Below are 14,365 nucleotides of genomic sequence, written 5' to 3'. Positions count from 1 at the left end.
GAGGAAACTATAAAGAATTGTACAGAAAATGCTTCTTTCGGTGAGGCACTACCACGTGCATGCTCCACCTACACTCTAGGTTTTAAATCTACCTTTGCTGGAGTTCTTCCTCCTATCAGTAGTTCTGGGTCTCTAGTTCCAACACTGAGTGTGTCAGTCCATGGTGGGAGGGGATGTCCCAACATAACCCCCGAAATTCTCTCTCACCTTCTCTCTCTCTCATATTCTTTCTATCATAGTCTCTCCTCTCTTTCTCTCTCATTGACCGATGCAAATTTCAGCCATGCACTTAGCTTTCAATAATACCTGAACGAGAAAGTCCTTGAAATCAGAGAAGGATGTGCGGCATGTCAAAATGAACTATTCATCCCTTGTGATCATTAGAGAGTGTCACAAGAGAAGAAATGTACCCAAGAGAGTCCTGCAAAATTCCAACTCTGGGAATTGCGTTCTATCTAAAGACTCTCTGTCATTTCAGCACCCCATTCATTTACTCAAATAATATTTATCAGGTGCTATTATGTCCAGCACTGTGTTAACATCAGCAAGGCCTTAAATCTTCTAAGTACTTTCTTATTCTACACTTATGTTGACACGTTTAGGTGGGGCCTTAAATTCTCTACTCAGCTGAATGCTCTAGTTCCCTTCTAAGTAATTTGTCATTTTCAGGCACGTTTAAGTGGGCTTTATTTTTCATCAATATAACTCTACCATACATGATAGCATCTCCACAAGTGTTCAAATCATGAACAACAGAGATGACAAATTCCAAGGACTGTAAATCTAAATATCATTCTAGAATTAAATTACTGAAGTTAAACTTCTAGATTCTAGACTCAGACCTTCAAGAAATAAGACTCAACTTTGGCTACCCCCAAAGGCTAATCAAACCTTAGGTTGACTTGTGCTTCTTTCAATGTTTCACAAAAGGCGGAAATAGTCATAATCTGCCCTCACTGAAAACTCTAGCATCATGGGAATTTTCCCAGGCAGCTTTGTGAACGTCTAAGGAGTCTCCAAGCTTGTTATAATTATAGCTACTAGTCATTGTCTTTAGTGCCAAGCCGCTTTACATTTAATACTTCAGCTCATTGAAGCATCACGGTACCCCTGCTATGTATCATGGTTCCTGTTTTCCCTGATGAGGCTCGACCAAGTGAGGTAACTTGCCCAAAGTCACACAAGTTGCAAGTGTGTGCAAGTGATGGATCTGTGACAATGCATTATTCTGCTTCCCAGGTCAGTTCTCCCTGTAACGAGCTTCTGCTCTGCGTTTAAAAGAGTAAAAGAAAATAACTTTCTTAGTCCCCATGAAGGCTGGGGAGAGAGATGAGGGCTGATGATGATGTCTGGGAAAGATTTCTGAATTTACGGAGAGAAAAAAACTGAAAATGCTGTTACAGAACAAAGCAGTAACAGCTGTCAGGGCTAAGGAGGAAAACTCCCCTTGAGGGGGCCTAGAGTTTACTTCCTCCTACCAACCCAGAGGCTGCGCGGGCACCGGCACGCTGATTGACAGGACAGTACGACCCAAGGACGGTTGGCCGCGTGGGGTCGGAGCGTCAACTTCTCAGCTCCGCTTGCTCCCCCGCCCCTCCCCGCCCCCCACGCCTTCCTCCCGGCCACTGGCGGGGAGCTTCCACTACCAGTGCGGGCGAGGCCGGAGGCAGATGGATGCTGCTGACTGATGGGGGCGGCCGAGCGCGAGGGCGCTGAGTGAGGCCCGCGCGGCGTCCCTCCCGGCCTTCAGGGTCCCGGCAGCTCACTGTGCGCCCGCCCGGAGGCGGGTGAGAAGGTCCACCTCCGCCCGAGAGCAGGCGCCGGGTCCCAGAGCCTCCGCCCAGGCCGGCGTGGGCGCAAAGGTGGGCCTCGGGCCTGCGCTGCGGCCCGCAGGGGACTCTAGGCCCTGGTGCAGAGGCCGCGCAAATAGCAGGGATCTGCTCAGGGCTTAAGGCCGCAGGGTTTCCTTCCCACTTCAGGTTGACCCTAAAGACAGATGTAACGTAGGGGGCGACAGCTGTCCATACGGTCGGGAGGCTCAGGGCGCTTGGGACGCCGCGTGGAAGCCGACCCCCAGGGGCGCCCGGGCCTCTGGCGCCCAGCTCTCTCCCCGCTCTGCGCTCCTACCAGTCCTGCTTCAGAAAGCCTGCCAGCCGCGGCCTCGGCCCGCTCCCTTCTCCTCCCCCTCGCCCCGCGTCGGGCTCCGCTTTCCCTCCATCAACTCTAGGCCGAATTGAATCCGAGAAGGCTCCTTTGAGCTTTTGTGTTTTCTGGGGGAGATGTGGGCGCAGGAGGGATCGCGTTACAACTTTCATTTCCTGAAATGTTTGAGGGAACATCCAGAGTTTTTATCCCCCCATCAGGGCGGGCGATGGGTTCGGGTTTCAGGCCTTGTCACTCAGCTGTCACCAAACAAACGAAGCTCTCAGAGCCCTGGAGAGGGAGAGCTACCTGCTATTCATGACCCCTGGAGCAGGTGATCGCTCATGGGAAAAACAGGTAGAATTAATCATACGGCTGTTCTCTGTTTCCTCTCTTTTTTGGCAGACCTGCCCACAGTGTGAAACCTGTCAGAAAACAAATTAACTCTTTCTTGTCCCCCAAGGGAACGAAAAATACATTTTCGGAAAGCTCACCACACACATTCACACCACATGACAAGAATGACATTTGGAGGGAACATTTTTATATCTGCTCCACTTGGCACTTTCTTAGTTTGTGAGGTTCCCATCTTAGTGGGACTTGGAACCGAGGAACCAAAGGACAATGGGGCATCTTGGGGTCACCTGTTCCTCTCTACTGAAAGGAATCCCAAATGTGATCTCCAAACTTTAGGTAGATCTGGACATCTTCCTGCCCGGGTGTCAGTGGAGTTGGGATCCTAATAAAAGGAAAATCTCTACTCTGACATGAGTTTCTAAGAAATTTCTGTAAATGGGTGTTTCCCCTCTCCTAGATTCTTCCCTAAGTCAACCTTGTTGAGCATCCATATTGGGCTCTGATTGTACTGGACAATCAGAATGATTTCAAATTTTCTCTCATTCATTTCCTTAGTTGAGTTAGCTGAACAAAAGCACAAAGCAAACTGGTGTTCTTTGCTGGGGATACTGTTTACCTGCTATTCATTAAGTATTATAAACACGTTTTAATTACACCTTTATTTTTTATTTTGTAATACATTTGTCTTACACCTCTGTCCCCACACTAGGAAATTTTTAAAAAAGGCAGAAAGAGGAAGTGCACACAGATTTGCTTCTAAGATATATTAATATTGGAAATTTTAACCAAGACAGCTTGGGAGTCTTAAGTCAGGATGATTTTTAAAAACAAAAATATGGTAAGGGGACTCCATTGTCATTCTGCCTTTTAGTCTTTCTATAAAAGGTTTTGGGTTTTTTTTTTTGTTTTTTTTTTTTTGGTGAGAAATCAGGAGATATACTGTGTGTAAAAATAATCCTCCTGGCCTTCTTTATGAAGATTTTGTCTGTTTATTTTGAAAACAGCCATTGGTTCCAGATTCCCAGAACTGATTTTCTTAGATTAGCTATTTGTACTCAGAGGTAGAGCCCTGAGCAATATTATTCTTCAATTAAAATAAAGAACTTGACTTTAGGAGGAAGCAAGTATGTTTATATAGCATCAGCAATGCATAGAAAATATTCACCACATATCTGAAGACAGACAAGGCTTCAATTGTTTAAATGTTCTTCTCACTTCATAGATACTAAGGCATGCTGTCCTATCTTAACTTTTTAAGCTGTTACTTACTTTCATATTCATGGCATCCCAGGTACAGAGCTAACGCTCCTTCATTAACTACCTCCTTGATTTTGACATAAAATTTCCTTTTGCATGGTATGGAAGATTATGCCACCTCACCTGCAAAATGTGCATTTTCTCTCTAAGCTCTGTAAATTGCTGCTCCTCTCCACCAACCACACCAGTCCCCACCACTAATACACACACACAAAGCTGCAAAAATTAAGGGGAATGTTGTGCTGCATACTGATGCTTATAGTTTAAAAATAATATCTGTTTGAGAGCCAACTAAAAATGTCATAGCTATATAGGTTTGATTTGGGTTGTTGTTTTTTTTTTTTTTTCCACAATCCCATTGCCTTTCCCTGGTATTTAGATCATTTGGATAACTGGCAACCCAGATTAGAACTGAAGTGCTGCAAGGCAGCTAAAGCCATGCCTTAAGGGAGTGAAGGTAAGGAGCTGAATTTGTTAAAATACTTAATAGAAGGTTAAAAACACCTAGAAAGTTGGTTTTACAGGCTTGCTGGTTGGAAGCTGCAGATTTTTGTATCAGGGATGCCAACTGACCAGCTCTATGAAATGTTAAAGAACATTTCAAAGTTTTTTTTTTTAATCTTAAAACAAAAAATATGTAGTCTAGGGCCATTTTTTTTTCCTTTAAGATGCCAAATGCATATCAGCTCAGCTCCTGAACCACCACCTCATCAATAAACTATGTATCTGTTATAAATAAGTCATGGCATTTTAAAAGTTATAATCAATTTAAAATCTTATTCTAAAATAAATTATATAGCAAATTAAAATGAATTTGCTTTGAGTTAATCCATCAGTGCTTCTATTTGGATCTGCCTATGTCAGTTCCATAAAAGATTTCTCTTCTAAGTTAGGGAGGATAGCAAGGGCAGGGGACCAGATGGAGAGAGCTGGTATACATTTCCACCTCTCCATCTTTCTTTCTAATTATCTGTCTTTTTAATGACAACCACTAATGGCAGTGAAGGGAGAGCAGCCAATATCTCCTAGTAGTATTTTAATTACAATTGGGTAGCCATTTCAGATACACTTAAGTGTGCGTTAAATCTGAAGTTAACTCTTTTCTCTTTCAAAGATAAGGCTGGGTTGCATTTTTTAGTTTTTTTAATTAGTTTTTCTTTCTGCATTCTCCTGTTGGATGGAGTTGGGGGGAGATGAATGGGATTTTAAGGATATTTTAATGTTATGCAAAGGAAAACAATTAGTGGGCACTTTTGCAAAAGGGGAGGGAGGAGACTCCCAGGTAGTGAAGCAATAGAGAAGAGCAGACCTTCAGGTGTTTGTGCTTTGCATGCTGAGAAGTGGGGTCTCAGCTGTCCATTAACAAGTTAAAAGAAGAGAAGCTGAAACTCAGATGGGAAGAGTCAGACATACACTCGCGCCTCAAGCAGTCTCTTTCTCTTTGTTTTTAAACGCTACTGCAGTGTTGTTCCTCACTGTCTGAAAGGACCACAGCGCCTAAAACACTGATTGCCATCCTCAGTGGGAGAACAGGTTTCCAGTTTCATCAGCTGGAACGAAGTTGTGTGTGTATACTCAGTTTAAAACATTAGAGAAAATGTGGCCTTCCAGGGCGGCAGTTTTTCTGGGTAGAGGACAAGCCAACAATTCCCCCATGATTTTGACTTCTCTATCCTGGCTGATTTAACCCATGTCTTTAGAGAACATCTTCCAGGTGTACTATCAGATTCAACTAGACTAGAGAGGAAGGGGAGGCAGGATCACTATGACCTTGAAGGGGCTCACAAGTCCCCACCTAACAGCGTACCTGAGTGCTAAGGGCCTGAGCCCTCGGGTACGCTTGTGCGATTTCCCCCTGTGGACTGTGGGCAGAGACACGTTCTGCTGGCTTCGGGGTGGCTGGAGGAGGTAGCCTAGGAGAGTTTTTAGTCTCCTGGGAAAAACCAGAGAAAGAAGAAATAGTATAGCGGGAGCACGTGGGCCATCAGCCAATTTACTCATCTTAACCCTGACCCACCTATTCCTGTCGACGCCCCCTACCCCACTAAAGAAGGGCAGAGTGTGCGCGGCGATGGCCCAGTGCGAAGCATGCTGCGGGCCTTGGCCTGCGCCTCCTTCCTGGGGCCCCGGCGATGCGCGTGAGGAAAAGGTCTCTGCTCACCCCAAGGCCTCGGGCCACGGGGGAAAACGCCGGGCCAGGGAGGTAAACGCCTGATGAGGCCCGGCTGGTCGATGAAGCCGAGCTGCCTCCCGGTCGTGCCCGAGACCCTAGAAACCCGGACCGCTCTCCTCGGCCATCGAAGGGGTGCTCTCTGTGACTGGCACCCCTCCGCCGAACGCGCGGGGGATGAGCCCAGGCCCGTGAGCCAAAACCCAGGCCGCAGGAAGCAAAAGACACGGGCCGTACGTGACGCGGGGAGGGCGGCGGGGCCTAGGCCACCTCTCGACCAGGCTCAGGGGCTTGAGCACGGCCGCCTAGGCGTCTGAGACCCAAGGGCGCTCCCACCTGCCGCCCCGCCCGGGAGCCGTGAGCCGCCACGACCGCTTCCTCCTGCCACCACCCGGCCTGGTCCAACCCCTTCAGGAGTGCTTTCCGCGCCGCTCGGGGGTCTCGCCAGGAATTTAGCTCCTTGACTCAAAAGAGGGAGACCCGATGAGGGCTTCGGGTGTGGCTCCGGGGTGCCTAAGGCCACGGCAGCCGCGTTGTCCCACGAAGCTCAGGCTGCGGCACCTACTTGCAGCCTCTGCTCTCAGGGGCTCCGCGGGCCGCGCCACCAGGCCCCGCGCCTGGAGCTGCGCTGTGATGATACTCCCTCCCGGAATGTGGACGTGAGCGATCCTCAGTGCGGAGGTGAGAGGACCCCGCCCGGGGCTGGGGGCGGAGAGCAGCAGCGCCTCGACTCCCAGTGCCTCGGGAGGGCAGAGGAGCAGGAGCAGCCTCCGGAGTCTGCGGGGTGGCGGGAGAAACTCCCCCAGCTTCCTGCAGCCTGAGACACGCGGAACGGAAACCTCTGGCTCTCTAACCTGGAGTACTGCCTGCAGACTTGAGCGAAGACCTCCAGGCGGCGGAGGCAAAAGGAGTGAAGCCCTTTCGGCCGCAGCTGCAGGAGCGGCGGCGGCGGCGGCGGCGGCGGCAAGGCAGAAGAGCAGCTGCCTCGTGCGCGGTCAGTGCCAGGGGCCCAACCGGCCCTCAGGGTGCGGAGGACAGCGGCGGGACAAGGGTCACTGCTCAGCAAACTCAGTTCGCCCATAAGTGCCAGTGCCGCTGCCTCTTCCTGGAAGCCTCCACTTCATCTCTGGGTAAAGATTGAGCTGTCTTTGCTTGGAGGATAGTTCCCGGGCCCAGCGGCGTCCGGTTTCCAGCCCGCATCTCGTGGGGCTTGGGGGCTCTTGAGTCCCTGTCTGCTAAAATTCAGAAACCGCCGGCCAACCCCTTTGGCCTCTCGAGTATTTAAAGAAGCTTCGTTCTCAGCCAGGAGGTCAAGGAGAAGAGGCAACGGGGACCCGAAGTATCCTGTGTTCAGATTTAAAACTCCAAAATTTGAAAATCGCCCCAGTATATTATTACTTTATTTTACTCGGTAAAATTCTGTAAGGTTTCGTCCTAAAAACTATCTAGAAATCATTGTTTATTACTTTTGGCTCTCCTTACGAAATCTGTAAGGGAGAAATCAGAAAGTGGCTTTTGATTCAGTTAAACTGAGAAGACGAGAAGGTAAATTGGAGGTCCCTTGACAGCTGGTCCTTGAAGATTTCCTCGAGGAAAAAAAGAAATATGGTTAGTTCCCCCCCGTGATTGCTCTAAAATGATTGCCAAGAAAACTCAAGGCAACATCCAGCTTTCTCACCTCCTCCTGCTTGTCCCCAGTTTAGCCAGACCGAGAGGAAGATGGTGAGGGAGGCACATTGTGCAATTTCTTATTAAACACATCTGGAATATGTGCACTCTGGATCGAATGCCAGGGATTTTACAAAGAGTTTATGACTGTGACAGAAAATTGTCCTTTTAACGAGTTTACAAGCAGTAATCACAGGGGCTTTTACAGGACCGGCCGGCCCGCTCTGCTTCTCGCCAGATCTGCAGACTTTTCCAAGATTCACCAACCAAGGCAGCAGGAAGTGGGCCGAGGCACCCAGGGAGATAGAACTTCCCCGAGTCTAAAATTATACTCAACAGAGCTGGAAGAGTGGGGGGTAGTCATCGGAGTAGGAAGAGAGGGCTTGTAAGAAATTAAAGTAATTGGCCCTTCCTATTTTCCAGGGAGATTTCCGCGGTGTCCTTTGAAGCCTGTCAGGGTCATTGAAAGCTATCTTTGTGCTGGGTGTTTGTTTTGGGCAGTGAATGTGAAGAATGCGAGGAGATCCCCTGTGAGAGCCCCTCCTGCAGAGGGTGGCATTTCTCCATGGCCCAAGACGTGGAGAATAAACACCCTAGTGACTTAAATAAACACCAACTTAATGATCCAAAACACTAACAAGGGAGATTGGGACTCTGAGCTCCCAATGCAAAGGATGGTCTCTGAGCGGCTGTGTGAACATCTGTCCATCACTGAGGGGAAAAATGACTTTATAAGTAAAAGTGACTACAGTGACCCTTTCTCCCTGGAACTAAGTCAAAGCCATTTGGCATTAAAAAAATAATAAGAAGAAGGTCTTAATACCCCTACCCCCACTTCTTGATCAGGACAGGAAAGATAGGAAAGAGTAAGAAAGAAATGAACATATTAATGGTGACACAGATGGAGAAAAATCAAAATTATGAAACTGTCATGTCATAAGATAGACTTCCTCTGGGGAGCAATATTTTACAAAGCACAAGCAAGCCAATCCTGTTATCCTGAGTAGAATTTTAATAAATAATGCCATTTGTTTCACTAATTTTAAAAGCTAAATACAAGGTACATCATTTTTGCCCCAGGCAAAAATAATATGGAGCCTACATGATTACTGGGATTGTTTCTGGACACCATCCGGCAGCACTGCAAAGGGCTCCTGTCCTGTTGGTCTGCTTTCTATTTGTACAGATTAATTCACAATGTTGCTATCCTTGAACGAGTTCCCTTTTTTTTCTTCATGCAGATAAATTATTTTACTTTCACAGTCTTGTCATAAATTTGCTAATACAAAAGAGCTAACGTACGAATTCTGTGGAGAAAAGCTAGTGGTAAACAAAACTGCATATCTAAGTAGTAAAAAATAAATAAATATACCAGATTTGAATTTGCTCTTTTTCTGTCACATAATTAACTCAGTCCCCATTCTTGGTTCAGGGGATGGCCTTCAACGTACTCTGCAATTCATAACCACCATTAAGTAATAAAGAAAAAAAAAAACCTATTTGTTAAAAAAGGGGGGAGCCCAGTGACAGCAGTACACAACTCACCTTTCAGAAACAGAATCAGTACTCCTGGTGTTCTACTAAGTTTTAATTTAGACTGGTTAGGTACAATAGAAAAGAAACCTGCAAACACATGCTGTTTTAGTAACAAATACCAGGTAGCCAGATTTGTTACGTACTTTTGCAAGCTAGAAACTAGAAAAAGGAGAAACCCTTAACAGGAGTAGGCTACAGATATGAGAGCTTCAAGGGCATGAGAAGTAATGGCATTCAGGAAAGTGTTTTTCCACATTGGTACATTTTTTAAAGTTTGCCATAAAAAAACCCAAGAAAACAAACAACAACCAAAAACCCCCACTAAATTTGACAAAAATAGTTGTATTAATAATGGTCACTTCTATTTCTAACTGCCTCACATAGACAGCATTAAGACATTTAGGCACTTGTTTTCTTCCCCCTAATACTGTTCTTTCCTTTTAATCTACATAAAATTATTTAACACTAAATATGAAAAATGTAAACTTAATTTTCCCCATCAAAAAAGGTATAAGATCATATTTTTCCTATTCACCTTAAGAATGCAACCAGTTCCTCTCAGGCTGGAGGATCTTTTCACTGTTTTAACTTCCCTCTCTCTCTCATTTTCATTTCCTTTTCCGCTTCTCCAAACATTTTCCATAAATAAATTAAGATGAAATAATTAAAATCCAGTTGATTTGTAATTCCATTCACTGAAGAAAAAAAAAAAGAAAAAGGAAGCCTACTGAAGCAGGAACACGGGTTGCCCAGAACCAAGGCTGGGTAACTGGATGTTTTTGTTTGTTTGGGTTTTTTTTCCCCCTGATCTCCACACTGGGAGGGGAAATGTAGAAGTGGAAATAGTCGGAGAGAAGAGAGCACTACGTTTGAGATCGCTGTTGGTTTTGATTTTTAAAAAGATATTTGTGAGAGTCCACCATTTCTTTATGCGCAAAGAACCCCAGAAACAAGCTGCAAAAAATGTTCCTGATGTCTATTTACAAGTGTCCCTAGTTGCTGCTTTGAGGCCCCAGTCCCTCCCTTCTTAGGACCCCAAGTCCACCAAACTGGAGGTGAGGGGGCCCAGCAGGGAGTCCTGGAGCTGATGCTGATGGGCTTGCAGGCTGTGCGCTGACTGCGAGGCTGTTAAACCCGGGAGAGAATAGTTGGAGCTCCTGGCGTGGCCCATGTTGCCCTGCAGCAGAAGGACTGAGCTCTGGTCTGGACTCTGGGGAGGTGAGAACTCTTCTTCTGAGCTGGACATGAGTGGCTTGCCCCCTTCCAGAGGAGAGAGTTGATTCTGCTTGTTGGAGGAGGAGTTATTGTTTTCGGTGTTCTCCCTAAGAAACAGAGGACAACACCATATGGTTAAAAAAAAAAAAAAAGTGTGAGATGGAGGGAGGGGAGCTGGAAGAAGGAAAGGGCCATTGTGCAATCAGTCACTGACCCAAATGGAGTTCTGCCCTCTCACCCACCCCACAGAGTCCTGGGGGAAAGAGAGGAGGCCTAGGAGACTTGAGAAAGGTGATGCTGGGTCCTTTCCTCTTCCAGAGTTTAGAAAGCCAAATCAGCAGGGCTTATTTGAAATGCACAAAAAAAATTTTTAAAGTTTTGTTCTAACAGTTATTATTAAATACCTATCAATAACTACCACATTTAGAACTAAGGAAATTTGAAAATCTTCCAACAAATGGTTGTTGGTGATGAAGAAAATGACGGGAGGTGGGGTCGAACAGCGCCCAGTGCACAGATGTTTGGTGGTGAATCACGTCAATTGTCCTGTTCCCATCTGAGGAAACAATTAACCATCGAGTTTCCCTGCCCCTGCCTGGAGGTTGTGGTTTCAGAGGCACAGGACAGGTCATGGGAAGTGGTGTCCAGAGCGGCCCAGTGACCTGAGTAAACACAGGGAGCCCAGCCAGTCTCTCCGATTTCATCAGGGAGTAGGCCCTCTGGCCTGGCTTAAAGGACGGCCGTTTTGTAACAGACGTCTAAATGGAACTATACGGTCCCTGGCCCGGTGTTATTCGCTCAGTCCTCAGTGCCTCGCGTGCTCTTTCAAACTCCCTGCGGACACCCACACCGGCGCACACTTTCCTGGCAGGGGAACTTCAAGACCCGGCACAGCCTGAGCGGGTGTGATGTACCGGGGTGTCAGCCTGGGCGCTCGGTGCTGGTAAACTGCAAGGTCTCCCAGCCCTCGCGCTTCTGCCTTCAGAATGCTCCCCACCCCGGAGTTGCCTGTCTGTCCAACTCTCCCCAACTCTCGTAGTCTCTCTCCCAAAACGCCATCTCAGCTGAATTTCTCCAGACTCTTGCTTCCCAGAGGGAAACAAGGCGGCGACTTCTTCGGCCCCCAGGCTCCGAAGCAAACAAAAGAAACTCGGCCGACTCGGGCGTTCAGGTTTCCCCGAAACTGCTCGGCTCCCCGGAGCGCTCTCCCCGCCGCCGCCGCCTCCCCGAGGCTCTTCCGAATCTTGCTCGGAAACTCCACAGCAAAACAGTGGAGCCGGGCCAGGTGGCCAGGAGTGTTCGTGTGAGGAAGGCGGAGGCAGAGACAGGTTGAAAAAAAATGTTGTCTTCTGTGTTCTGGGGTAAGAGAAGTCTGAGACTAGAGACCCATTCCTCGCCCGGGTGAGCGGCGCGGACAGCGGGCCGGACCCGCCGCGGCGCCCGGCCACGCGCCAGGGAGCCGACGAAGAGAATCAGTTCTGGGCTTGGGGCGCCGGGGAGTCAACGCAGCGCCAACCCTCCCAAAGCGCTCTCTTCTGTGGGCTTCTTTCGAAAGACTCCTCCCTTTGTGCAGCTAGTGCGAATGGAAGTGACCTCTCACCCAAAAGACTGCCAGGAAAGCGCGACTGAAGGACCGGGCGCGAGTGGAAACTGAGCAGAACTTTCAGGACAGCTTCACCCTTCCGGGGTGCGAGAGGAGAGAGGTTCGAGACCCTCAGCCCCCACTGAACCCCTTCCCCCCGCGATACCAATCAACATTCCCCTTCTGCTCGATCTAAAAACTCACTCTCCACCCACCACGCCTCTCCCCCTAGCCAGCCAAGAAGACATGAAAAACAAACCTAGCGCCAACGTTTCCCGACACTCACATCCCGGGAAATCCACGCGCGGACACTCAAATCAGATGAACACCACCCTCCACCCCGCGCCCCGCCATCCCTAGCGAGCGAGCTCAAGAGTTCATGAACTTTCGCCGCAGTGCAGCGGAGGCCGGGGCGCCGCCCCGCGGAGGGGCTCCGGCCAGCGGGGTGATCGAGGTGGTTGGTGCCTGCGGGGGTGGAAAGGGGCGGAGGGGAAAGGAAGGCTTCCCAGGGTCGCCCGATTTGCGGGAATGATGCCGCGTACCTTTCCTTGGCCTCGGCGGCCCGGTCTCTTTGCCTCCGGTTCTTAAACCAGTTGCTGACCTGGGTGGTGGTGAGACCGGTGGCCTCGGCCAGCTCCCGCTTCTCACGCGGCGAGGGGTAAGGGTTATGCGCGTACCACTCCCGCAGCACGCCCCGCGACTTCTCCTTGAAGCAGTAGCTGGTCTCCTCGCCGTCCCAGATGGTTCGTGGCAAAGGGAATTTTCGGCGCACCCGATATTTGCCCACCGCGCCCAGGGGCCGGCCGCGTAACTTCTCGGCTTCCACGTAGTGAGCCTTCAGCCACAGTTGTTGCAGCTTGGGGTGATTGTGAGGCGAGAACTGGTGGCTCTCCAAGATCTTGTAGAGCTCGCGGAAGTTGCCGCGGTGGAAGGCGACCACGGCCTTGGCCTTGAGCACGCTTTCATTCTTGTGCAGGTGGTCGCAGGCGGGCAGCGACCACAGGAACCTGCCCAGGCGCTCCAGGTTCCCACCTTGCTGCAGAACCTCGCACACGCACGCCACTTGCTCCTGTGTGAAGCCGAACGATGGCAGCATCGACATGGCTGGGGCCTGCCGGGGCGCACTACCCGGGCGCACGCGGCAGGGAGCAAAGCCGAAAAAGTAGGGGGAGGCAGCCGCAGGGAGGGGGGCGCGGCAGCTCCTAACCCCCTCCCTAGGCTGTGCGAAGGCGTAAAAGCGAGTCAAGACTTGAAGACGGGCGGCCGAGTAAGTGGAGGAGGAGTATGAGCGCGCGCTGGAATAGGAACGGCCGGCTCACTCCGCAGCTTTTCGGGCCTCGCTGGGTCCTGCCTCCGGCCGGGTGGATGCTGCTCGTTGCCGGGGAACTTGGTTTCTGTTCTCCCTGCAGCTGCCTTAAAGCGCGCAGCGTCCTCGGCGCGCTGATTGGCTGCGGGCGGCGCCTATCCGGGGCTGGCCAGCCCGCGCGCCGCCGGGCCGGGCCGGGAGGCCGCGCCGCCCCGCGCGGGGAGGGCGAGGCTGTACAGCGAGGGATAGGGAGTGGTGGGAGGAGAGGGACCGCGAGTGGTGGGAAGCGAAGTGGGGAGGAGGGAGGGAGCGGTGCTTCGCGGGGACTAGGGGCGGTGGGAGTGGGTGAGCGCGTCAGGACCTTGCAACGTGAGCCCCCTCTGCTGTGTCACCTAAGGGCAGCCGCGCACATCTTTGCACAAATCAATGGCTCCAGACCTTCTAATTCCCCTCCTCTCCCTCCGTACCTCTGTCCCTGTCCTTTGCAAACTTGCCATTTCCCGGTGAGCTCATATTTAATTACCTTAATGTTGGAATGAATAAGTAATGGATTGATGAATAGCTTATGGAACTCGATAAATAATACAAGAGTAGACCAGTCCTCTGGGCTGCAGCCGCTGCAAGAATGGCTTCTCTCCCGGCTCGCTTCAGCTCCAGGAGCCAAACCTAATTTCCTCCCCTCTCCTCTCCTGCCCCCACCGCCCTCCAAAGTGCACAAATACTCCCAGCTGTATAGCGCTTCCCTCATTCTCAAAAGGCCACGACTATTTGGGACCAAGAGAAGAGTTGTGTAGAGCATAGTTGCTGAGCAAATAGAGATTCCAAGAGTTCATTTGCGATTCGGAATTTTAATGATCTGTGGTTTAAGTCTGCAGGCAGGCTTCTGGACTCGGTTTCCCTATCTGTGCGGTTGCCACCTCTGCTAATGAGGAATGCTGAGAAGCTTTACTTGCTATTAGCAAAAATGCTTTGGGAACATCGCACGAAAGGCGCTGGATGGGGTGTAAATTAAATAAAACTGTGTCCGGCTCCAATAGCCGTCCGGTTGTAACATAATATTGCCCTGTTCTGAGAGGAACACTGCCCTCAAAGCGAGGACGACCGCGGCTCCAACAAGATTAAATAAAGAGGG

General features: G+C 49.7%; 1 protein-coding gene across 2 annotated transcripts; it reads right to left on the bottom strand.

Moving 5' to 3' along the window:
• Positions 1 to 10,157: 10,157 nt before the first annotated feature.
• Positions 10,158 to 13,029, bottom strand: LOC138073434 (homeobox protein SIX1). Of its 2 annotated transcripts, none has more exons than XM_068965169.1 (2): positions 12,470 to 13,029; positions 10,158 to 10,452 (listed from the first exon to the last, which is right to left on the bottom strand). In XM_068965169.1, exons 1-2 carry the CDS (start codon positions 13,027 to 13,029, stop codon positions 10,158 to 10,160), a joined length of 855 nt encoding a protein of 284 aa, XP_068821270.1. The 2 variants fall into 2 exon arrangements, with proteins under 2 accessions (XP_068821270.1, XP_068821271.1); XM_068965170.1 differs by having other exon boundaries at positions 10,432 to 10,452; positions 12,529 to 13,029.
• Positions 13,030 to 14,365: the final 1,336 nt, after the last annotated feature.

Source organism: Capricornis sumatraensis, chromosome 2, assembly GCF_032405125.1.
Source record: "Capricornis sumatraensis isolate serow.1 chromosome 2, serow.2, whole genome shotgun sequence".
Lineage (NCBI taxonomy): Eukaryota > Metazoa > Chordata > Mammalia > Artiodactyla > Bovidae > Capricornis > Capricornis sumatraensis.
The sequence above is the reverse complement of the archived record's forward strand: the minus strand, read 5'-3'. Positions and strand labels throughout refer to the sequence as shown.

Excerpts from the sequence above, each read along its gene's own strand:
- LOC138073434 (XM_068965169.1), bottom strand. The coding sequence starts at position 13,029 with ATGTCGATGCTGCCATCGTTCGGCTTCACACAGGAGCAAGTGGCGTGC. Across the intron at positions 10,453-12,469 it reads GCCGCCGAGGCCAAGGAAAG|GGAGAACACCGAAAACAATA; the intron begins GTACGCGGCATC and ends TCTGTTTCTTAG.